Genomic DNA, 25,177 nt, shown 5'->3' with positions numbered 1-25,177 from the left:
CTCCTCCCAAGACATGAGAGGAGCTTCCTCCTGCTCTAGAAGGAGACTTCTCATTCCTTCTTGACGATTGAAGTATGCCACTTCTGTTGCATTGCCTGAGAGAACTCGCATGGGTCTGTGTCTGAGTACATGAGAGAATGCCCCTAGGGCCAGACAAATTGTTCATTTCCAAAAGATTGTTTAAGACATCTCCTCCTGAGACCAAAGACCCTGATCAACATTACCCAGACAGTGTGCTCCCCAGCCCCTGAGACTGGCATCGGTTGTCAGTATGACCCACTGAGGAGGATCTAAAAGAACTCCCTTGACAAGATTTTGTATCCAAAGCCAACAGTGAAGACTCCCGCACTCTTGAGTCCTGAGAATCAGTTTGACCCTCAAAGAATGTCTGCGGAGACCAACGGGATAAGAGGGACTTCTGGAGAGGCCTCATATGTGCTCTGGCCCAAGGAACTACCTCGATTGTTACTAAAGTTTATCCTAAGACTTGAAGATAATCTCTCACACATGGTACTGGCTTGCAAAGAGTAGACTGTATCTGATCCTGAAGTTTGAATTCTGTTCTGAGGCAAAAATACTTGACTTCTGCAGTGTGTCGAAAGAAACTCCTAGATAAGTAAGAGTCTGAGACGGCACCAGACAAATCTTGAATGGGTTTACTACCCAATCAATCCATTGAAGAAATTGAACTACTCACTCTTTCTTGATACGATTTTGCTCTGATCAACCAATTGTCCAGGTAAGGATGGACCAGAATGCCCTTCTTTCTGAGAGCCACTGCCACTAATACCATAACCTTCATAAAGGTATGAGGAACCGTAGCAAGACCAAAAGGAAGAGCTTGAAACTGAAAATGCTGCCCAAAACCGCAAAATGAAGAAACCTTTGGTGGAAAGGATGAATTGGGATATGCAGATAAGCCTCTGTCAAATCTAGATCCATCAGAAACTCCCCTGATTGAACAGCAACAATGACCAAACGTAGAGTTTCCATATGAAAACTGGTGCCCTTGAGCGCCTGGTTGACTGCCTTGAGATCCAAAATTGGGCGAAAGGACCCCTCTTTTTTTGGGAACTACAAAGTAAATGGAATAGTGACCTGTTCTTATTTCTGAAGGAGGAACAGGGCAGACTGTTTGTAAAGCAAGAAGCCTTTCCAGAGTGACCCTGACCGCTCTTGCTTTTAGACAAGAATGACAAGGAGACTCTAGGAAAGCATCTGGCAGCGGCTGCACACACTGTAAGGCATACCCTTCGTGAATAACCTTGAGAACCCATTTGGTGGTAATTTGGGCCCACCTCCAATAAAACTGAGCTAACTGAGCTCCCACTAGAAGTGGAGGTTGGGCCCGGAAACCTTCATTGTGCTGGATGAGCAGAGGATTGGAAGGAAGTACCTGCATCTCTACTTCCATGGCAGGCACCTCGAAAAGATTGGAACCTTTGAAAATAGTGAGACTTTTGAACAGAAGGTTCTCTGCCTGGCCGAAATCGACAAAAATCTGTGCCATGTGCCTTACTTGAAAGAATTCCATGACCAGTCGGCCTATGACGATCTTCAGGAATTCCCTAAACTCTTAACTAATTTATCCAACTCATCACCAAAAAGAAAAGATCCTCTAAAGGGGAACTAAGTTTAGACTTGGACGCCGCATCAGCAGACCAGCCTCGCAGCCAAAGAGAATGATATGAGGTCCCCTGACACTTCAGAAGAGAGCACTGGAGAGGGATCCGATTTATGCATTAAAAACACTCTGTACATTTGGACCCCCTTGAAGTTCTTCCCCTCACCCCCCCCCCCCCCCCCCCCGTAACGACCCAGGCATGAATGAAAACTCCGGGGACTTTTCTGGAGCCGAAGAACCGAGCTCTGATATGGTAGGCTGTGACTGCCTAATGGTGACACTTGCGACTGCTTAATGGCGGCGCTTTCCACCAAAGCCGGAGTTTGAGAAAGAACAGCTGATTGCCCTGGAGCAGGAAGCAGAGCTCCCGATTCACACCTTGACTCTGAAATAAGTGTCAGAACCTCTTTGGCGGTACAAAATTTATTACAGGTATCAGATGCCATGAAGCCCCTGCGCTGACATAACCACACAATGCTGCAGCTTCTGTGCCATCCCCCCCCCCCAAAATAGGAGCGTTAAATACCGTCTGAAATACAGACGTGGCAAAATAGAATCTGAGCCACGTTTGGCAGTTTTCTTTTCTTTTCTCTTTTTTCCACAGTACTGAAGCAAAGCAGCTGTCTCTCCCTGTCCTCAGGAAACCCTTCCTCGAATGGGCTGAGGTTTAGTGCAGCACCGAAGACCCATTTAATATTAAATTGCACTAAAAACAGAAGTCAGGAGGTTGTTGGGGGGGGGGGGGGGGGGGGGGAGGGTGCGGCCATCTGAGTGTGACCCCCGAGGGGGTTCTTTTAACCAAAAGGAGGCAAAAATAGAAAAAAATAAGTATGAGACTGAATGGCTCACCACTTTTCACCTGTTAGAGACTGAAAATACTGGTTCTTACTATAGCTAGCCAGGGCTCTTTGAGAGTCAGAATTCGCAGTCTCCACCTGCTGGAAGGAATGTACAACCCATCAGTATCTTTCTGGGCCGGTCTGGAGGGACGCTAAGGAATTTTGACACGAGGCTAGAGTCCACAAGGACAAAGCTGACTGAGACAAAGTTTGTCCCTGTGTCGTTCTCTACTTTGAAGGCTGTTAACGAATTGGACAGTTATTTATGTTCGAGTGATGCAGATGACAACGTTTTGATTTTTTAGAAAAAGAAGCAAAAGTGCTGGTCATAACTGGCAAAATTTACATGGAGGTTTGTGCATTCCTGCTACCAGCACATCTTCTGAGAAGACATTTTCTATTGCAGGAGGGACTGTGGAGGACAAAAGAGCTAGACTGAATCCTGAGATTGTTGATGACTTATTTTTTTAAATCTGTGGATGAATGACAGTGCTTCATAGGGCATATTTATCACCCTGCTAGGGCATTCAGAATAAGTTGTATTTTCTACCCCTGGACATTTTAATTGGGTGGATTAGGGTTCCTTGGGGTAGTAGAAGTCAGCTATTGGGGTTGGAAGGGTAGAGGGTGTGAGGTGGTGGTTATAGTTGCTCATTATTATTGTTTTCTATTTGCCATTTATAAACAGCTTCACAGAATATTGTGCTTTTTATACTTTAATAAAAAGATTTAAATATATAATCATTAGTGTTCAAGGCTTCTGTAGATGGGGACAAAGCCCGCGGGGACACTGACAAACTTTGTCCTTATGTCATTCTCTATTTATAATCTTAATGTTAGTCTTGTTCTTGATGTTTTGGTGTTTCATAGCGTTTGGCAATGTTTTGTTTTATACTGTGGTGCTTTGTTAGCATACCAGTGAGAAACAGACAACAGTGATTATCGTACTCTGACTTTTGTAAGTGTGAGGTTTATGTTATGGTGGTTTTGTAGAAGTAGTTTTCAGTAGAAGTGAGAATCCAAAGTGAATTATGGTCAGTTTACAGTATGTCAGTGGGGCTTAGTTCAGATACCATGTGGAGTCACAGTTGATAAATTGGCATTGTGTGAACCCTGGATATGGCAGGGCCCAAGGTTTGAAGTGAATTTGAGAAGTTGGCTGTAATCTAGGTTTCAAATATTGTCTGAACCAGAGACTTTCTCAGGTGTTGCCCCAGGCTGGCATGCCAACTCCCACCTACAGAATAAACACCCTAGAGAGAATTTAAGCCCCATTCTAGCTATGCAAAAGAAATAAAATCTTCCCAGGTCTCTTACCTATTGCTGAGTTCTCACAGAACAACCAGTCCTGCCACACTGGTACCATTTCTCAAAATAGCTCTGGTGACCTAAAGCTGTTGCATGTGCAGTTCTTGTTATGCAGTTGAGGGAGGTGGTGAGATCAGACCCAACACTGAAAAGGAAATTGATCATCTTTAGTATAGAAATAAATTTAGAACTGAGGAACTTACATTCTGCATGACATCTGAACCAAGCTTGTGAGCCTTTAGAAAAACAGTATCGAACTGTATGCAGTTGGAACAGTCAGACTTAACAATTAACTCCCATCATATCAAAAAATAAACATTTTTAGTTTTGTAAAATTCCTGGTGTTTAAACTGCGTGAAAAAGATCATTTAAGTTGTCTATTTTTGTGCAAACTCACATGATTGCCTAAGGTTTTGAGTAGCTCATGAGGCAGGTATTCTGTACTTGTTTTGGACTTATAATCTTTACCATATTGTGTATTCAGTTGAATGAAATGCCTTCTTGATCAGACTAAATTCTAATGCCTGGTCAACAACTGTCATGAGATTACCATGAGCATAGTTGGTATTCCCATAATAATGCACCCTGTTCTACCTTCCTAATAAAATATATAATATGTTTTCTCACTGAATCCTGACTCTGATTATCTTGTGTTACAGAAACCGAGGTGACAAGCGATACTGCATGTATTTCCCATCTTCCGCTTGAAGTAGTGCTGAAAATATTTTCCTACCTAAACCCTCAGGACCTGTGTCGCTGCAGCCAAGTAAACACTAAATGGTCACAACTGACTAAAACTGGATGTCTTTGGAAACATCTTTACCCTGTTCTTTGGGCTAGAGGTAGAAGGGCTTAGGCTAAAAGTTTTTTAAACCATGCCATCTGAAAAATTGTACATGCTTCATGCTGGTAACTTTTTGCCGTTTCTCCTCTTGTTCTGCCCAAAAATAAGTTATTTTTCAACATTTTTTTATACAACATAAGTAGTCAGAGGCTGTGAAGAGGTTTTTTGCTTACGTGACAAGCAGTTTAATTTAATTTATTTTGTTTCTACAAGGGTGTAAAATTATTTAGGGGGTCTTTTACTAAAGCTTAGCTCGAGTTATCTGCAGCAGAACCCATTTTATTCCTGTGGGCCCTGCTGCAGATAACTCGATATAAGCTTTAGTAAAAGACCCCCTTAGTCTTTTGCCAGATGCACAATTTTCCCTTTTTTTTTTTTTTTTTTTTAAATCATCCTATTTATTTCCTCATTTGGACTTCCATCTCGGTCAGAACTGGCGCTTTAATCCAGCACTATGAACCTTCATTTATTCACAACTCTATGGGGATTTTTCTCCTATTTTATATCCTCTTCCAACTGACTTGAGCTGGTCCTCATATCACAGTCCTCAACCATGGGCCATGCACTATAGCTTCTTCAGAACTCTGCTGTCATGGTCTGTGGTCACTGTAGCATGGAGATCTCCCCCCCCCCCCCCCAAGCTGTGAACATTACTTCTGCAGTATCTCTGGCCAGCTGTGGCAGTAACATCTTTCAGAGCTTGGGCTGGCTATCTGTGTTATCTTCTGTTAGCCTGGCTGCATTTCTCCTTGGGTCTAGTAGTCACAGTGGTGTCAGTCATGTCTCTTTCTAGGCCTAACTGTGGCCAGGCATTGATGTTTAGGCACCCTAGTGATCTGTTTTGGGGGAATTTTTCAGTCCTCTTCTGTCATTTTTATCCAAAACTTTATACAGTTTTTGTTTAATTCTCTTTTCTTGTCACCTGTCTACTGTATGTTCTCTTCAGCCTAGTTCACTTTGGCTTTTTTCATTTATTCCAACTTTTTTTCTCGCCTCCATATTCTTGACATCTTTCTTTCTTTTCCTGATCTCTCTGGTCTCTGCTTCCCCCCCCCCCCCCCCCTAAACACTCACCTCCCTGTCTACAAAGCTGTGCAACATTGCCAACACAACCCATTCAAAGAGAATGGACTGTGTCGGCAGTACCGCACATCCAGCTGCTAGCGTGGTTTTGTTAACAGGGGCCTCAATTTTTTTATATAGGCTACTCCTTTTCTACTTCATTTCCAATCTCTATACTGCCTTTATTTGCCCTTTCTCTGTGCAGCTGTGTTTTTTCTGTCCAGCCAGCCATCCTTTCTTCTGACTTTATCATTGAATATAGTACTCTGCCATAAAGCTTTTAAGCACCTAGTGAAGATTATATGGTTTTGGAACTTCATACAAAAAATTATCTGGTTTTCATAGCAGTGTTTAAACTTTAAAATTCTGATGTGAATTGAAATGGGATATGCATGTTTGAAAGGATTGATTACAGTTTTGTGCATGGGTAGGTGATTGGTATAATGGGCCTGCTGCTGGACTTGACACAGAACCGGATGATGAGTGGGTGCAGAGCAGAAAAAATGAGAGCCGTGCTTACCAAGAGTGGGACGAAGATGCTGATATTGATGAGTCTGGTGAGTGAAACAAATTTGTATTCTGTTTCTTGTTCACAAAGATTTTTGGAGCCTTACTCCCTCATAGGTCTACTTTTAGAAGCAAACGTCAGAATGTATAAGTGTTATATCCTTGTCTAAATGAATAGGAAGGATATAAGATAACCTGTCTAGATGAATGAGTTGCTCCCTGACCAACGGGTGGCGGCAAAGAACACTGAGCTTTCAGTGACATCACCAGTATAAGAAGTGTGCAGCCTTGGAACTTGCTAGTATTTTCTGCCTCCAGCAGATGGTTGCAGTTTTATCTTCATCTAGGCCTGACTCCTGGAGCACAGTTAATGACCCTTGTGGTCAAGTCCTTTAGGTCTGTGGTATTCTTTCAAAGTTTGACCTGTGGGCTTCAGTCCTGTGAGACCCAGCCTAGAATTTCCTCTCAGCTTTGTTGGGGAATGCCACCGTCTTCTGGAGAATTGCTGGGGCTGAATAGGACTGAGTACATAGAGGGGCCTAAGGTGCAAGCCAACTCCTTCCACCTCACTTGGGAAGGTCATGTTGGGAGGCTGGCATGAAAAGAAACAAAACTAACCATTACAGCTTATCCCTGGCATGAGTGTCTCACCATAGGGCTCAGAGGGGAATCTGCAAGGCACCTACTCCCCCCCCCCCCCCCCCCCCCCCGTGGTGGTCCTCAGGGGACTTGCTGTCAAAAAGGTTTTGCTCCTGCAATGGGTGACTTCCTGAGTTGGGGGGAAGCAAGGCCGCTTCAACAGCAGAGGTTTCTGGGATCAATTCCATTCACTTGTTGGTGAGTAGCGTGGTAGTTTCACTTCAAGCCAGGTTTGGAGCCCAGCTCCTGGAGGATGCCAGCTGTCAGTTGGAATGTGTTGTATTTTCTGGGTCTTCTGGTTTTGAGTTGACCCTCCCTGAGATGGACAGTCCTTTTTCAATCCTGAGGTGTAGGGATCTGGTGGTTGAGTTCCCCTAGGTTGCTGTTTCGAGCTGAATCTGGGGAAGATCTTTGCTTTGAGGGGCCTTGGAGCAGTTATCAGCTGCAGGTTGCTCATTCCGAAGGAGTTTGGAGAAGGGCACGTTCCTGTAGCCTAGCGGTTTGCACCTCTGTGCCATCTGGTAGCCAGGGTTAAAACTGCAAGCCTCTGTTGGTAGCTTGGCTGGTTCTTGGCTGGGGCAGTAGGGAGCTTGGTTTCCAGCCCTAGATGGGGGCATGTGTTTCTTGGGGGGGGGGGGGGGGGATCAGGGGTGTAACTTTCAGAGTCAAGCTCCTGCAGAAGGGCCCCATTCATGGGGATAGCGTCAGCGTGCTCGCTCGCTGTATTTGATTGCAGGGAGGTATGTCAGAAGAGGGCTTTAGAAGCCTTGCTGAGCATTAATTGATTCCTTTGCAGAGCCTTTTTCATGACGGGGATCAGTGACTGATCTTAGGACTTATGGCAGGATCACCCTTTCAGTGGTGTTTTGTAGTATCTTCTGGGTATCTGTTTCTTCCATATCATCAAGCTGATCAATCCATAGACTGGTGGGTTGTGTCCATCTACCAGCAGGTGGAGATAGAGAGCAAACTTTTGCCTCCCTATATGTGGTCATGTGCTGCCGGAAACTCCTCAGTATGTTCTCTATCTCAGCAGGTGGTGGTCACACACAGCAGCAGCTCTGGCTAGGCCTCCAAGCCTAATCCTTAGGTTTTGTTGAGGCCTGGGGTTGAGGGCTCTTTTGAGCAAGTGCAAACCTGGTGGTGCCAGGTCCCTCCTTTTCTCCCCCCTCCCGCTGGCTCTGTTTAAAAAAAAAAAAAAAAAAAAAAAATTTTGAACGTCTTTAAAGGCGTTTAATTCGGCATTTCTTTAAACGTTCATTGCAGCTACTCACTGGGACACCAGTTCGTTACAGCTCGGAGCGGCAAGCAGGTAATTTTACCTTTTTATAGCGGGCAGGGGGTTCCCCGATTCTTCTCCTCGTGGCATATGGCATCGGAGGGCGAGGGCGCAAAGGGTCGCTCCCCGGATCGCTGGAGCGCTTCTAGAGGGGATGCGGGGGTTTTACAACCTGATTCGCCCTTGATGGGTGACAGTTTAGTGACCGATGAATGTCCCGGTCGTTCCTCCGGCGTGGCGGTTTTTTCCCGCCATAAACGCCCATCCCCCGCTCCTCGCCTCCGCCATCTTGGCCGGCCACGCGGCTCGGACGGCTTCTTCGTGGGCCGCCCTTGAGGTTGGAGACATTAATGCCATGAACGCCCTTAATTTGGGCGACGGCACAAGCGGCTAAAGTTAAGCGCCGTTCTTCCCGCGCGGCTCCTTCGCGGAGTTTCGCGCCGGACGCCATTTTGGATGCGCAGCATGTCTCTCCCCCGCTATTGCGAGCGCCGGTTGAGAGTGCGTCTAGGGCTGTTGCCCAGGCTGCGGAAGTGCACAGTCTGGGGGGTTTCTCCCCCGAGTTTGTTTTGCTGCTGCATCAGGCTTTCCTCATGCAAAACGCTGCCCCTGCTCCCTCTTCTGATAAAGAGGTTGAGGTTCCCAGAGGTAAACGCCCTCGGGTTGATTTCCAGGCCTTGGAGGACTTTGTCTCCTCCGATGTAGATGAGGGCAGCGTGTCTGAGGTCTCCCAACGGTCCTTTGCGGATTCCTTGGAGGAGATAGATCCCCGCTCGGATGGAGCGGATGACCCCTCTGCAGCGCGGCTTTTTAGCCCAGAGGATTTGCCCAACCTGTTTTTACAGGCCATGGACACTTTGAAGATTTCCTCTCCGGAGGACGTCTCTCCCTCAGCCCCTGTTGGCTCTGCCATTATGCTGGGGACGAAGCGCCCGCCTAGATCCTTCCACGTGCATGATGCCATGCACACCTTAATTGCGGCTCAATGGGATGTCCCGGAAACGAGCTTTAAAGTGGCTAGGGCTATGTCCCGCCTCTATCCTTTGGCTGTGAGTGAACGTGAGGCCTATCTGTGGCCTACCGTGGATTCTTTAATCACTGCGGTGACTAAGAAAACGGCGTTGCCGGTGGAAGGTGGCACGGCCCTAAAGGACGCCCAAGACAGATGATTGGAGGCGGCCTTAAGGTCGTCCTTTGAGGCAGCTGCTTTAAGTTTGCAGGCCTCAGTTTGCGGCTCCTATGTGGCCAGGGCGTGCCTGACTATGGTGCAGCGGGCTTCCCCCTCGGATCTTTCCTTGAGGGCTGATTGGCCGGCCCTGGAATCGGGCTTAGCCTATTTGGCAGACTTGCTGTATGATGTCTTGAGAGCCTCAGCTAAAGGCATGGCTCAGACAGTCTCTGCGCGGCGGTGGCTTTGGCTGAAACATTGGTCTGCTGACCACGCCTCTAAATCCCGCCTGGCTAGATTGCCTTTTAAAGGCAGGCTGCTCTTTGGGGTCGAGCTGGACAAAATCGTGTCCGATCTCGGCACGTCTAAGGGCAAGAAATTACCAGAGGTCAGGGCTCGGGCTAGTACTCGTCCCGGTACCTCCAGAGGACGGTTGCTGGAAGCCCGTCGGTACCGCCCGGGCAAGTCGGGTTCCTCTGCCCCCTCTTCCTTCAAGAGGAATTTCTCCCCCAAGCAGCATTCCTTTCGCAGAGACCGCCGTCCCGGAGGTGCTCCCTCCGGTCCTCCCCCAGGGTCTCGTACCCAATGACGGGGCCTTGGTCCACGCCCCAGTGCAGATTGGAGGACGGCTGTCCTCGTTTCTGGGCGAGTGGACCACTATAACTTCAGACGCTTGGGTGCTGGAAGTCATCAGAGACGGCTACAAGCTAGAGTTCTGCCAACCCTTAAGAGACGGGTTTGTACTCTCTCCCTGCAAGTCTCCGGTCAAGCTGTGGCAGTGCAGCAGACCTTGGACAACCTGATCCGCCTGGGTGCGGTCGTTCCGGTGCCAAAAAATCAGATTGGCAAGGGACGTTACTCCATTTGCTTTGTGGTTCCAAAGAAAGGAGGTTCTGTCCGGCCTATCCTCGACCTCAAAAGGGTCAATCGGGCCTGGAAAGTGAGGCACTTTCGCATGGAGACTCTCCGCTCTGTTATAGCGGCAGTGAAGGCAGGAGAGTTCTTGGCTTCCTTGGACATCAAGGAAGCGTACCTGCATATTCCCATCTGGCCTCCTCTCCAACGCTTTCTGCGTTTTTCAGTCCTGAGACGACACTTCCAGTTCAGAGCCCTCCCTTTCGGGTTGGCTACTGCTCCGCGGACCTTTTCCAAAATAATGGGGGTCATAGCGGCCTTCCTGCTAAAGGAAGGAGTACAAGTCCATCCTTCTCTGGACGACTGGTTGATCCGAGCCCCCTCTTATGCAGAGTGCGGCAAAGCTATGGACCGGGTAGTTGCTCTTGTGAGCTCCCTGGGATGGATCATCAACTGGAAGAAGAGCCAGCTGCGCCCGACTCAGTCCCTGGAGTATCTGGGAGTTCGATTCGACACCCAAGTGGGCAGAGTGTTCCTGCCAGACAATCGGATTGTCAAGCTTCAGGCTCAGGTGGACTAGTTCCTAGTAGCCTCTCCTATTCGGGCTTGGGACTACGTGCAGCTGTTGGGCTCTATGACGGCCACGATGGAAGTAGTGCCCTGGGCCAGGGCTCATATGAGACCACTACAGCTATCTCTGCTGCTGCGCTGGACTCCGATGTCGGAGGATTATGCTGTGCGCCTTCCCGTGGACCCAGCAGTGCGCAAGGCGCTGAGCTGGTGGACGCAGACAGACAAGTTGTCTGCAGGATTGCCTCTGGTGACCCCGGAGTGGATTGTCGTCACGACAGACGCCTCTTTGATGGGCTGGGGAGCCCACTGCTTGGGAAGGACAGCGCAGGGGCTCTAGTCTCCTGCAGAGGCAAGTGGTCTATCAACCTCCTGGAACTCAGAGCCATTCGGTTGGTGTTATTGGAGTTCATCCCGGTACTGGTGTTGTAGCCTGTACGGGTCCTGTCGGACAATGCCACGGCTGTGGCCTATATCAACCGCCAGGGAGGTACCAAGAGCGCCCCTCTAGCCAAGGAGGCTATGAGTCTTTGCCAGTGGGCGGAAGCGAACCTGGAGCAGCTTTCAGCGGCCCACATTGCCGGAGTCATGAATGTCAAGGCGGACTTTCTCAGTCGCCATACCTTGGAGCCCGGAGAGTGGCAACTATCTGCTCAGGCGTTCTTGGACATCACGAAGCGCTGGGGCCAGCCGAGCCTAGATCTGTTGGCGTCATCGGCCAATTGCCAAGTGCCGCGCTTTTTCAGCAGAGGACGGGACCCTCGATCCCTGGGAGTAGATGCTCTTCTCCAACAGTGGCCGACACAAGAGCTCCTCTATGTGTTCCCGCCCTGGCCCATGTTGGGCAGGGTGCTAGACCGGGTGGCAAAGCATCCCGGCAGGGTAATCCTGGTGGGTCCGGATTGGCCCAGACGTCCCTGGTATGCGGACTTGATCAGGCTCTCAGTCGACGATCCTCTGCGGCAGTCAGTGGAGCAGGGCCGGTTACATCAGGGTCCCGTGGTGATGGAGGATCCCTCTCCCTTTGGTCTTACGGCCTGGCTATTGAGCGGCAGCGTCTGAGGAAGAAGGGCTTCTCAGACAAGGTCATCGCCACTATGCTGAGAGCGAGGAAACGCTCTACTTCTACTGCTTACGCCAGGGTTTGGCGTATCTTTGCAGCATGGTGTGAAGCAGGCTCACTTTCTCCCTTCACTGCTCCAATTTCTTCAGTGTTGGCGTTCCTGCAAGAAGGTCTGGAGAAAGGCCTGTCGCTCAGTTCCCTTAAAGTCCAGGTAGCGGCTCTGGCTTGCTTCAGGGGCCGCCTAAAGGGTGCTTCCCTGGCTTCGCAGCCAGATGTGGTGCGCTTTCTCAAGGGAGTTAATCACCTGCGCCCTCCTCTGCACTCAGTGGTGCCTGCGTGGAATCTCAACCTGGTGCTGAGAGCATTGCAGAAGCCGCCTTTTGAACCCTTGTCGAGGGCATCTCTGAAAGACCTGACGTTGAAAGCAGTCTTTTTGGTGGCTATCACTTCAGCCAGAAGAGTTTCCGAGCTCCAGGCGCTCTCATGTCGAGAGCCTTTTCTGCAGTTCACTGAGGCAGGAGTGACTATTCGCACAGTGCCTTCCTTCCTGCCCAAGATTGTTTCTCGCTTCCATGTGAATCAGCAGCTCTGTCTCCCTTCCTTTCGTAGGGAGGACTACCCAGAGGAGTACTCTGCTCTTAAATATCTGGATGTGAGACGAGTCATCTTCAGATACTTGGAAGTGACCAATGATTTCCGGAAATCGGATCATCTGTTTGTCCTGTTTGCAGGTCCTCGTAAGGGTCTGCAGGCTGCTAAGCCTACAGTGGCAAGATGGGTCAAGGAAGCCATTGCAGCGGCTTATGTGGCCGCGGGGAAGGTGCCGCCTATCCAGCTGAAGGCTCACTCCACGAGAGCTCAGGCGGCCTCGATGGCAGAGGCCGGATCCGTCTCCTTGGAAGAGATATGCAAGGCGGCAACTTGGGCTTCGGCTCATACATTCTCCAAGCATTACCGTTTGACTGTGGCTGCACGGGCGGAGGCCCGGTTTGGAGCTTCAGTGTTGAGGTCAGGGATTTCAATGTCCCGCCCTGGGTGAGTACTGCTTCGGTACATCCCACCAGTCTATGGATTGATCAGCTTGATGATATGGAAGGTAAAATTATGTATAATCATACCTGATAATTTTCTTTCCATTAATCATAGCTGATCAATCCATAGCCCCTCCCAGATATCTGTTCTGTTTTTATTCTGGTTGCATTTCAGGTTCAAGTTTAGTCTTCAGTTATTTCAGAAAGACTTCGTGTTCAAGTTCTTTCACTTGGATTCTTCAAGAGTTAAGACGAGTTTGTGTTACAGTGAGCTGCTGCATTCCTCTCCCCGCCGTTTTACGGGGCTGGATTGAGACTTAAAATTCTGCCGGCACTCCCTCCCGCTTCGTGCGGCTGTAGGGCAGTTTTGTACCCCTCCCGCTTCGGCGGTGTTAGGGTCAGTCAGCTCCTCCCGCGGTTGCGGTTGCAGGATAAGCCAGATCCCCCCGCATCGGCGGGTGTGGTGTCCCTCCCCCGCTCCGCGGGGATGAGCTGGACGGATTCCCCTCCCCCACTTGTGTGGGGATGAGCTGGGTTAATTCCCCTCCCCCGTTTCGGCGGTGGTGAGCTGGGCAGAGTGTCCCTTCGTGGGTGTAATTCTCTAAGTGCTGAGTCCTGCGGATGGAGCTTTGATATCGACATACTGAGGAGTTTCCGGCAGCACATGACCACATATAGGGAGGCAAAAGTTTGCTCTCTATCTCCACCTGCTGGTAGATGGACACAACCCACCAGTCTATGGATTGATCAGCTATGATTAATGGAAAGAAAATTATCAGGTATGATTATACATAATTTTACCTTTAGCTCGGAGTACCTCAGTGTTCAGAGTCCTCTTCATGGGACTCCATGTTTAGGCTATTTAGCAGTTTCAGTAATGTTGCACTGAAGTCTGGTCTCCTTGTCTTACATTGTGGTCATGGTTTTAAGTAGCGCAAAGGTCTTCTTATGACTTTGCAGTTGTGTGTGTTTAGGAGCTAATATGGGAGGGGTCTGTTCCCTTCCTTCATTAGGCCAATTCCTGGTTTCTCCACTTGACAGACAGCAGAGAAGTGGAACAGTGCCATCAGGAACCATCAGGGTGTGTCTGTCTTGCTTAGATTGAGGAAGTTCAACTTCTAGGCATCACTTAACGGTCTTGGAGAAAGCCGAAGGTGGTAAAGCAGTACATCATCTTGGACGTCTCTGCCTCAATGAGCATCACAATGTAGATGCTTGGGGTGGGGTGGGGTGGGAGGGCACATTGCTTTGCATAAGTGGTGTGTACCAGGGCCTCTGCTTTGCCAGTTGTATACCGGCAAGTTCCAGGGCTGCATCACTTCTTATACTGGTGATGGTGTCATGTAAAGGTCGGTATTCTCTGCTTCCATTTGCTGATTGAGGAACATAACCCACTGGTGGACTAGTGTAGCAAGATTCGAGGAAAGGAAATTAGCAGGTAAGAAGAAATTTCACCATACGGCAGGTAATTACCCTTTTTTGTACGTATGTAGCTCACAAAAATAATCGTGACTTATCTTTTAATGTTGGTGAAGTTGCCCTTTCAAGGCCTTCTCCTATTTGGTGAGGAGTTGGAGAAAATTGTCAAGGGCCTGGGGGATGCTAAACCCCAGCGCTTACCCAAGCATAGGCCACGGCCTTCTTCCAAGGGTCAGGCAGTTCCCTCCTCTTTCAGACTTCGCTTCCGTGAAGCTAGTAGGTACCGCCCGGGGCATTCTGCAGAGGAACTCCTTTCGCTCGGACAAACGTTCCACAGCGGCCGGCTCAAGGCCTGGAGTTCATGGGCGACTCTCTCAATGATGGTGCGCCGGCCCACTCCTTGATTCCTGCAGTGGGAGGACGTCTTTCCCTCTTTGTCGAATGGGTCAAGATTACCTCATATCAGTGGGGTTTTGAACCTGATCAGAGATGGCTACAGATTAGAATTCAATGCCCCGGTAAGAGACGTGCTTGTGGAGTCCCAATGTGGCTCTGCCGTCAAATGGGCGGCGGTAGAGGAGACCTTGCAAGGTTTGTTGCACCTCGGGGTGGTGGTCCCTGTGCCTCCCACCGAGATCGGCTACGTTCGTTACTCCATTTATTTTGTGGTGCCGCGAAAAGGAGGGTCTTTTCGGCCCATCCTTGACTTAAAAGAAGTCAACAAAGAGTGCGGCATTTTCACATGGAAACCCTGTGCTCTGTCATTGTGGCGGTACAGCCAGGAGAGTTTCTCATGTCTCTGGACCTGAAAGAAGCTTACTTGCACATTCCTATATGGCCCCCACACCACCGGTTTCTCTGGTTTGCGGTGTTGGGAAAACATTTCCAGTTTCGGGCCTTGCCTTTTGGCCTCGCCACAGCTCCCCGAACCTTTTCCAAGGTAATGGTGGTAGTAGCTGCCTTTCTCAGGCGAGAGGGTATCCGGGTTTACCCGTGCCTCGACGACTGGCTCATCAGAGTGGACTCTGCAGAAGAGAGTCATCATGTAACAGCCAGAGTTGTCTCAGTACTTCAGTCTCTGTGCTGGGTCATCAATATTCCCAAAGGTCACCTGACCTCTTAATCTCTAGAATATTTGGGGGTCCGGTTCGACACAGCTTCGGGGTTTCTTTCTACCCGAGCAAAGGCGGTGCAAGCTTCAGAATCAGGTCCGTCTGCTCCTGAGGATACCTCGCCCGCGAGCTTGGGACATAGTCCAGCTGTTGAGGTCGATGACGGCCACCTTGGAAGTGGTGCCTTGGGCGAGAGCACACCTGAGACCTCTGCAGTGTTCCCTGCTTCAACGATGGTCTCCAATATTTTAGGATTACCAGCGCAGACTCACGTGGCTCCCTGCGGCCTGGCTCAGTATGGAGTGGTGGCTCTCAGGCAGCATGCTGCTACGAGGAATGCTGCTAGCGCTTCCCGATTGGTGCCTGGTGGTAACAGATGCCAGCCTGCAGGGCTGGGGAGCACATTGCCAGGGGAAGGCATGCCCAGGGTCTCTGGACACCCGAGGAGTCGGAGCGGTCCATCAATCGCTTGGAGTTGGAAATGATATTCCAGGCGCTTCTGGCCTTTCACTTGACCCTAGAAAGACTGGCTGTCAGAGTCTGTTGGACAATACGACAGCAGTGGCCTACATAAATCGACAAGGCGGCACACAGTGCAGAGCACTGGCCGTGCAGGCCGCACAGATTTGCCACTGGGCCGAGCTACATCTGCAGTTTCTCCCTCCGTAGCCCTTGATAGGGCGAGTACTCCTGCGGATTCGGCTACATCAAGGAATGGTGGTTCTCATTGCCCCGGATTGGCCCAGGCGGCCGTGGTATGCGGACCTCCGGCGGATGCTGGCGAACCTGTTGTCACAGGGGTCGGTAACCATGGAGGACGCCTGCCGCTTTGGTCTTACGGCATGGCTATTGAGAGGGCGCAATTGAGAGACAAGGGCTATTCCAACAAGGTCATATCCACTCTCCTTCAGGCCCGCAAGAGTTCCACTTCCGTTGCCTATGCTCTGATTTGTCGCCAGTTTCAGGCTTGGTGTGGTGCTAAAGCGATTACACTCATGCGTGCTTCTGTCTCGCCAATACTTGACTTTTTGCAGGATGGTTTACAAAAAGGCTTGGCCTATAATTCCCTGCGGGTTCAAGTGGCAACCTTAGCATGTTTTCGGGGGAAGGTGACTGGCCTCTCCCTGGCTGCTTATCCGGATGTGGCATGGTTTCTTAGAGGGGTGCTTTGGCTCCGTCCTCCTGTGCGGGCTCCGTGTCCAGCCTGGAACCTGGGGTTAGTTTTAAAGGCTCTTCAGTGTTCGCCCTTCGAGCTGCTTAGGCGAGCTTCGGAGAAGGATGTGACCCTAAAGACGGTCTTTTTGGTGGCCATTACATCGGTGAGACGGGTGTCTGAGCTCCCGGCGCTGTCCTGTCGAGACCCATTTCTGCAGTTCTCAGAGTCCGGAGTTATGGTACGTACGTTGCCTTCTTGTCTGCCTAAGGTGGTTTCAACGTTTCACCTAAACCAGCCTATTTTCCTGCCCTCCTTTTCTAGAGAGGAGTTTCCGGAATCTTTTGGGCAATTGCACCTTCTAGATGTGCAAAGGGCTCTGTTGCAATATCTGCGCATGTCAAATGCTTTCAGGACCTCTGATCACCTTTTTGTTTTGTTGTCAGGTCCTTGCAGAGGGTCTTCAGCGTCTAAAGCTACTCTGGCTCGTTGGCTCAAAGAAGCTATTTTTTCAGCATATCTGCTGTGTGGCCGGCCTTCGCCTGAAGCCTTTAAGGCACATTCCACAAGAGTGATTGCCTCTTGACCTTGATCCTGGGGAACTGGGTTCAATTCCCACTGTAGCTCCTTGTGACTCTGGGCAAGTCACTTAACCCTCCATTGTCCCAGGTACAAATAAGTACCTGTATATAATATATAAACCGCTTTGAATGTAGTTGGAAAAACCACAGAAAGGCGGTATTATAAGTCCCATTCCCTTTCTCTTTCTTGGGCTGAAATTGGAGCACTCTCTCTTCAAGAACCATTGACCTCTATCCAGGAAATCCAGATTGCCCCAATTTGATTGACTGCATTTTTGTCCTTTAGATTGTAAGCTCCTTTGAGCAGGGACTGTCCTTCTGTGTTAAATTGTACAGTGCTGCGTAACCCTAGCAGTGCTTTAGAAATGTTAAATAGTAATAGTAGTAGATATGCAGTGCAGTGCAGCGACATGGGCTTCTAAGCTCTCTTTCGCCCGACATGACAGGCTGGATGTGGCTGCCAGGAGGGATGCGCGTTTTGGAGCACAGGTGCTAGCGCGTGGTGTGGCTTGTTCCCACCCTATCTAGGGATTGCTTTGATACATCCCATTCGTAATGGATTCATCTGCTTGATGACAAGGAAGGGAAAATTAGGTTCTTACCTTGGTAATTTTCTTTCCTTTAGTCATAGCAGCTGAATCCATGAGCCCTCCCTGATTGATTGATTAATGCTGTTTTGGGTTCAGTTTTTCCTGTAGATATGTTCCCTCATTGGGAGAAGTTGGAAAACAGTCTTCAGGATTTCTGTTCTGTTACAGGAGGTTGAGTTCGTCCCTCCTTTGAATTACTGCTCCTGTTCTGGGGCGTTAGTTTGCTTTGAGGAAAGTTCATGTTATTCTACTTTGCGGTGTAACACTGCTTTGGAAGCTTCAAATACTGAGAGGCAGATGGAGGTAGCTGGCCAAGAGGCACTATGGTTTTTCAGTGCTCTCTATCTCCCCCTGCTGGTAGGTGGACACAACCCATTTGTAATGGATTCATCTGCTATGACTAAAGGAAAGAAAATTACCAAGGTAAGAACCTAATTTTCCCTTGAAAATCCAGATACACAATATTGACTGGCTCAGCTTTATCCACATGTTTGTTCACCCCTTCAAAGAAATGAAGTAGATTGGTGAGGCTTTGTCTCACTAATCCATGCTTTTGAATATTCTCTGTAACTTTGTTCTTTAAAATAGTCTCTATCATTTTGCCCGGCACCGTGGTCAGGCTCACCGGTCTGTAATTTTCCGGATCACCTCTGAAACCCTTTTTAAAAATCTGCGTCACATTGGCCACCCTCCAGTCTTCTGGTACCATGCTTGATTTTAAAGATAAATTACATATTATTAACAATAGTTCTGCAAGTTCATTTTTCAATTCTATCAATTCTCTGGGATGTATGCCATCCGATCCTGGCGATTTGCTACTCTTCAACCTGTCAAATTGCCCCATTACATCTTCCAGGTTTACAGAGATTTGATTCCGTTTCTCTGACTTGTCAGCATTGAATACTATTTCTGTCACCGGTATCTCTCCCACATCTTTTCTCAGTGAAGACGGAAGCAAAGTACATAAGTACATAAGTAATGCCATACTGGGAAAAGACCAAGGGTCCATCGAGCCCAGCATCCTGTCCACGACAGCGGCCAATCCAGGCCAAGGGCACCTGGCAAGCTTCCCAAACGTACAAACATTCTATACATGTTATTTCTGGAATTTTGGAGTTTTCCAAGTCCGTTTAGTAGCGGTTTATGGACTTGTCCTTTAGGAAACCGTCCAACCCCTTTTTAAACTCTGCTAAGCTAACCGCCTTCACCACTTTCTCCGGCAACGAATTCCAGAGTTTAATTACACGTTGGGTGAAGAAACATTTTCTCCGATTTGTTTTAAATTTACTACACTGTAGTTTCATCGCATGCCCCCTAGTCCTAGTATTTTTGGAAAGCGTGAACAGATGCTTCACATCCACCTGTTCCACTCCACTCATTATTTTATATACCTCTATCATGTCTCCCCTTAGCCGTGTCTTCTCCAAGCTGTATAGCCCTAGCCTCCTTAGTCTTTCTTCATAGGGAAGTCGTCCCATCCCCGCTATCATTTTAGTCGCCCTTCGCTGCACCTTTTCCAATTCTACTATATCTTTCTTGAGATGCGGCGACCAGAATTGAACACAATACTCAAGGTGCGGTCGCACCATGGAGCGATACAACGGCATTATAACATCCTCACACCTGTTTTCCATACCTTTCCTGATAATACCCAACATTCTATTTGCTTTCTTAGCCGCAGCAGCACACTGAGCAGAAAGTTTCAGTGTGTTATCGACGACGACACCCAGATCCCTTTCTTGGTCCGTAACTCCTAACTTGGAACCTTGCATGACGTAGCAATAATTCTGGTTCTTTTTTCCCACGTGCATCACCTTGCACTTGCTCACATTAAACATCATCTGCCATTTAGCCGCCCAGTCTCCCAGTCTCGTAAGGTCCTCTTGTAATTTTTCACAATCCTGTCGCGATTTAACGACTTTGAATAACTTTGTGTCATCAGCAAATTTAATTACCTCGCTAGTTACTCCCATCTCTAAATCATTTATAAATATATTAAAAAGCAGCGGTCCTAGCACGGACCCCTGAGGAACCCCACTAACTACCCATCTCCATTGTGAATACTGCCCATTTAACCCCACTCTCTGTTTAATCTCTCCGCTATAGCCTTGTCTTCCCTGAGTGCCCCTTTTTCCCCTTGGTCATCTAGCTTCTTGCTTTTAATATACCTAAAAAGTTTTTACTATGCGTTTTTGCCTTCAACGCAGTCTTCTTTTCAAAGTCTCTCTTTGCCTTCCTTATCTCAGTGCTTTGCATTTGATTTGCCATTCTTTATGTAGTTTCCTATTATTTTCAGTTGGATCCTGCCATGTTCTAAAGGATTTTCTTTTAGCTTCAATAGCTTCCTTCACTTCACTTTTTAACCATACCAGCTGTTGTTTGGTCTTCCTTTCTCCTTTTTTAATAGACGGAATATATTTGGCCTGGGCTTCCAGGATGGTATTTTTGAACAGCATCCACGCCTGATGTAAAAGGAGACTATAGAGAGATTTTCTGTGATTGATTGTCTTGCATAAAAACAAAAGAAACAAAGAAGCGCTACTTTGTTTTTTCATACTGGTGGTTGTAACTTTATGAGCAAGAAGATTTCTGTCTTCTCCGATGTGTGCAAATGGACTCAGACTAGGAGGAATAAGTTTTTTACCTACCATTCTTGTATTATCTATTGGAGCTAAGTTTCAACTCTGATACCCTTGTAAAAGCATTATTTTGTTAATATGACCCTTCACAGCGACAGCTTTTTTTAGAGGGTGAAGGGGTTGAAGCTGATGGACTGTTTCCATCATAGTTGTTATAGACTGGACTATATTATTTAGCTAGATGAACCTACTTAGCCCTTGAGTAATATATTCCTTAGGCCAACTTCCTTTGGCACTTTGCAACTTGTTCTTAGAGTGTGGTCTAATTTTTGGCGAGTTAGATTAGGTATTTTTAATTCGCTTATTCTTTATACTATGTGTCAATAGAAATGAAACAAAATAAAACATGGAAAAGAAAATAAGATGATACCTTTTTTATTGGACATAACTTAATACATGTCCAGTAAAAAAGGTATCATCTTATTTTCTTTTCCATGTTTTATTTTGTTTGATTTCTATTGATAACCTTTAAGAGTGGACTAACACGGCTACCACACCTCTCTACTGTGTGTCACAAAATGTCTAGCCACCTGCCTGGGGTTACCCCATGGCCACTTAGAGGGTCTATCCCCAGCACAGCACAGGTCTGCCTGCACCTGCTGCTCGTGCTCAACACTAGTACCCTACTACTACTTAACATTTCTAAAGCGCTACAAGGGTTACGCAGCGCTGTACAGTTTAACAAAGAAGGATAGTCCCTGCTCAAAGAAGCTTATAATCTAAAGGGCAACATGTGCAGTCAGCTTACAATCTAAAGGGCAACATATGCAGACAGTCAATTGTGGCAGTTTAGATTTCCTGGATAGAGGTAAAATGATTAGGTGCCGAAGGTGACATTGAAGAGATGGGCTTTGAGTAAGGATTTGAAGATGGGCAGGGAGGGGGCTCTGCGTATGGGCTCAGGGAGTTTGTTCCAAGCCATAGGGAGAGGCAAGGCAGAAAGGGCGGAGCCTGGAGTTGGCGATGGTGGAGAAGGGAGCAGAGAGGAGGGATTTGTCCTGTGAGCGGAGGTTTCGGGTAGGTGCGTAAGGGGAGATAGGGGTAGAGAGGTAGTGAGGGGCTGCAGATTGAGTGCATTTGTAGGTTAGTAGGAGAAGTTTGAACTGTATGCAGTACCTGATTGGAAGCCAATGAAGTGACTTGAGGAGAGGGGTGATATGAGCATATCGGTCCAGGTGGAAGATAAGACGTGCAGCCGAGTTCTGAACGGCTTGAAGGGGGGATAGGTGGCTAAGTGGGAGGCCAGTGAGGAGTAGGTTGCAATAGTCAAGGCGAGAGGTAATAAGAGAGTGGACGAGCGTTCGGGTGGTGTGATCAGAGAGGAAAGGGCGAATTTTGCTGATGTTGTAGAGAAAGAAGCGACAGGTCTTGGCTATCTGCTGGATATGCGCGGAGAAGGAGAGGGAGGAGTCGAAGATGACTCCGAGGTTGCGGGCAGATGAGATGGGGAGGATGAGAGTGCCATCGACTGAGATAGAGAGTGGGGGAGAGGAGATGTGGGTTTGGGTGGAAGGATAATAAGCTCTGTCTTGGACATGTTCAGTTTCAGGTGGCGGTTGGTCATCCAGGCAGCAATGTCCAATAAGCAGGCCGATACTTTGGCCTGGGTTTCCGCAGTGATGCCTGGTGTGGAGAGATAAAGCTGGGTGTCGTCGGCATAGAGATGATATTGGAAGCCATGAGATAAGATCAGCGAGCCCAGGGAAGAGGTGTAGATTGAAAAAAGAAGGGGCCCAAGGACAGTTCCCTGAGGAACTCCAACAGAGAGCGGGATGGGGGTGGAAGAAGATCCATGAGAATGTACTCTGAAGGTACGGTGGGAGAGATAAGAAGAGAACCAGGAAAGGACAGAGCCCTGGAACCCAAATGAAGATAGTGTGGCAAGGAGTAAATTGTGATTGACAGTGTCAGATGCGGCGGATAGGTTGAGGAAGATGAGGATGGAGTAATGACCTTTGGGTTTGGCAAGGAACAGGTCATTACAGACTTTGGTGAGTGCCGTTTCTGTCGAGTGTAGAGGGCGAAAACCAGATTGAAGCGGATCGGGGATGGCATGAGAGGAGAGAAAATCGAGGCAGCGGCTGTGAACGGCATGTTCAAGTATTTTGGAGAGGAAGGGTAGGAGGGAGATGGAGCGATAGTTGGAGGGGTAGGTAGGGTCAAGTGAAGGTTTTTTGAGGAGAGGTGTGACTACAGCGTGTTTGAAGGTGTCTGGGACGGTTGCAGTGAAGAGAGAGAGGTTGAGGATACGACAGATGGAGGGGGTGACAGTAGGAGAGATGGTGTTAAGTAAGTTGGTGGGGATCAGGTCAGAGGAACAGGTGGTGCATTTCGAGGTGGAAAAAAGGTGGGCGGTTTCCTCTTTGGTGATATTAGGAAAAGAGGAAAAGGAGGCCTGGGTTGGTTGGTTGAGGGAGTGGGTTTAGAGGGTGAGGAGGAGGAGGTGGTTTGGTAGTAAATTTGAGGTTGATCTTTTGTACCTTATCGCGGAAGTAGTCAGCCAGAGTTTGAGGAGAGAGTGAGGGGGTGGGTGGGAGGGGAGGGCATTTTAAGGAGGGAGTTAAGGGTGGCGAAGAGACGACGAGGGTTGGAGCTGAGGGAATTAGTTAATTGGATGTAATAGTCCTGTTTGGCAAGGAATAGGGAGGACTGGAAGGAGGATAGCATGAATTTGTAATGAATGAAGTCGGCATGGGTGCGAGATTTCCTCCAGAGGCGTTCTGTAGATCGGACGCAGGAGCGAAGGTATTGGATGCAGGGGTTCATCCAGGGCTGGGGATTAGTATGCCTTGTGGGACGGGAGATGGATGGTGCAAGGGTATCCAGAGCAGATGAGAGAGTGGCATTGTAAGCGGAGACAGCCTTGTTGACAGACTCGGAGGACATGATGGAGGGGAGGAGATTAGAGATACTGGAGGATAAGGTGGAAGGGTCAACGGCCTGGAGATTCCTGAAAGAAGTAGTTAGTGTAGGGTGGGACTGAGGGGGAGGGTGGTGAAGTGTGAAGGTGAACAGGTGATGATCTGAGAGAGGAAGAGCTGAGGCGCAGAAGTTGGAGGGTGAGCAGGTAGAGGAGAGGACGAGGTCAAGACAATGGCCAGTTTGGTGAGTAGGGGTGGTGGAACTCAGCTGGAGGTCGAAGGAGGATGTCAGAGCGTGGAACTGAGAAGCGTAAGAGTCTGATGGGTCCTCAGCGTGTATGTTAAAGTCTCCAAGAATGAGGGACGGGGATGAGGGTTCAAGAAAGATGGAGAGCCATGCATCGAAGTCTGTAAGGAAGGAGGGGAGGGACTTATCAGGGGGGCGGTAAATGACTGCAACTCTGAGTGGCAGCGTGTAGAATAGACGGATGGAGTGAATTTCAAAGGATGAGAAGCAGTGAGATTGCGGTAGGAGGAGGGGTTGGAAACTACAGGCGGGCAAAAGTAGTAACTCGACACCTCCGCGGCCGACTGGGTAAGGAGTGTGGGAGAAAAGATAACCTCCATGACATAGGGCCGCGACTGAGGCCGAGTCGTCGGGGGTGAACCAAGTTTCAGTTAGGGCGAGCAGTTGAAGGGAGCGGGAGATGAAGAGATCATGGGTGAAGGAAAGTTTGTTACAGACAGAGTGGGCATTCCACAGGGCACACGAGAAGGGGAGGGAAGAGAGGGGGAGGAGGGGAATAGAGATGAGATTGGAGATACCTTGGAATTGCTTGCATGGATAAGACGAGGACAGGTGTGGGGGACCTGGATTGGGATTGATGTCTCCGGCGGGTAGCAGGAGAAGGAGCAAGAGGGTGCGGAGGAGGGTGGGGGAGGTAGGGCGACAAAGACGGGATGAGCTTAGTAGGAATGGGGATGGGCTAATGGCAGGAAGGAAGTGTAGAAGGTTGAGAGCTAGGAGAGGGGGGGGGGGAAAGGAGAGATGGTGAGGTGGTGAGGGATGGGGGTGGGTAGGGTAATGCAATAGTGAGCAGGACGGGGAGAATACATGGATGGGTAATGAGTTCCTGCGGTAGACAGCGGTAGGGAGAGGGGGAAAAGATTGGGAAGGGACAGGGGGATGAAGGGAATGTGTATAGGGACCATGTTCTGGGAGGCAGGCAGGTGATGGGTGAGTTGGTATGTAGATGGGTTAATGGGATGGCAAGCCGGCAGGTGGGGAGGCAGTTAGGTAGTTGTGCAGGTTAGAAGGCAGGCGGCAGGTGGGGGGGGGGCAGTTAGGTAGTTGAGCAGGCTTGAAGGCAGGCAGGTAGTTGATGGGCTGATAAGCAGGCAGGTTGGTTGCTGATAAGCAGGCAGGCTGGGGCAGATGTGGTGTGACTGGAACAAGCGGACTGGAACAGGTTGGGATGGACTGGAACAGATGGACAGACGGATGGAACAGACGGACTGGAGCAAGCTGGAACAGACGGACAGGAACAAGCTGGAACAGGCTGGAACAGATGGACTGGAGCAAGTTGGAGCAGAAAACAGTGGCGCAGCGGGACTGGAACACGCTGGGACGGACTGGGACAAGCTGGAACAGACGGACTGGAACAAGCTGGAACAGATGGACTGGAGCAAGTTGGAGCAGAAGACAGTGGCGCAGTGGGGCTGGAACAGGCGGACTGGGACAAGTTGGACAGAAGGTCAGGAACAAGTTGGAACAGATAAGCTGGGACGAGCTGGAGCAGAAGACAGCGGAGCAGCAGGACCGGAGCAAGCCGGAATAAACGGATTGAGAGAAGCAGGAGCAGAGGAGGGCAGAGCAGCGGACTGGAACAGGCCGTAGCTGAAGTACCGGAGCAAGCTGGGACAAAAGGGACCGGTGGCAGATGGACAGGGCAGCAGGGCGGTAGGGCAAGGTAAGGACCAGAGCCAGCAGGGATCAGAAAAACATGAAAAAGTGGGTCTGAAGGAGAGGATCA

At 49.0% G+C, this 25,177-nt stretch overlaps 1 protein-coding gene across 1 annotated transcript in view; it reads left to right on the top strand.

The window, feature by feature from the left end:
• FBXL5 (F-box and leucine rich repeat protein 5) overlaps window positions 1–25,177 on the top strand; it is a 149,420-nt gene that overhangs the window by 59,920 nt on the left and 64,323 nt on the right. The window contains exons 5-6 of the mRNA XM_030191207.1: window positions 4,431–4,613; window positions 6,109–6,234. Coding sequence (XP_030047067.1) covers window positions 4,431–4,613; window positions 6,109–6,234 — 309 coding nt within the window. The remainder of the gene's footprint in view (window positions 1–4,430; window positions 4,614–6,108; window positions 6,235–25,177) is intronic.

Source organism: Microcaecilia unicolor, chromosome 2 (genome assembly GCF_901765095.1).
Source record: "Microcaecilia unicolor chromosome 2, aMicUni1.1, whole genome shotgun sequence".
NCBI classification, from domain to species: Eukaryota; Metazoa; Chordata; class Amphibia; order Gymnophiona; family Siphonopidae; genus Microcaecilia; species Microcaecilia unicolor.
The sequence above is the reverse complement of the archived record's forward strand: the minus strand, read 5'-3'. Positions and strand labels throughout refer to the sequence as shown.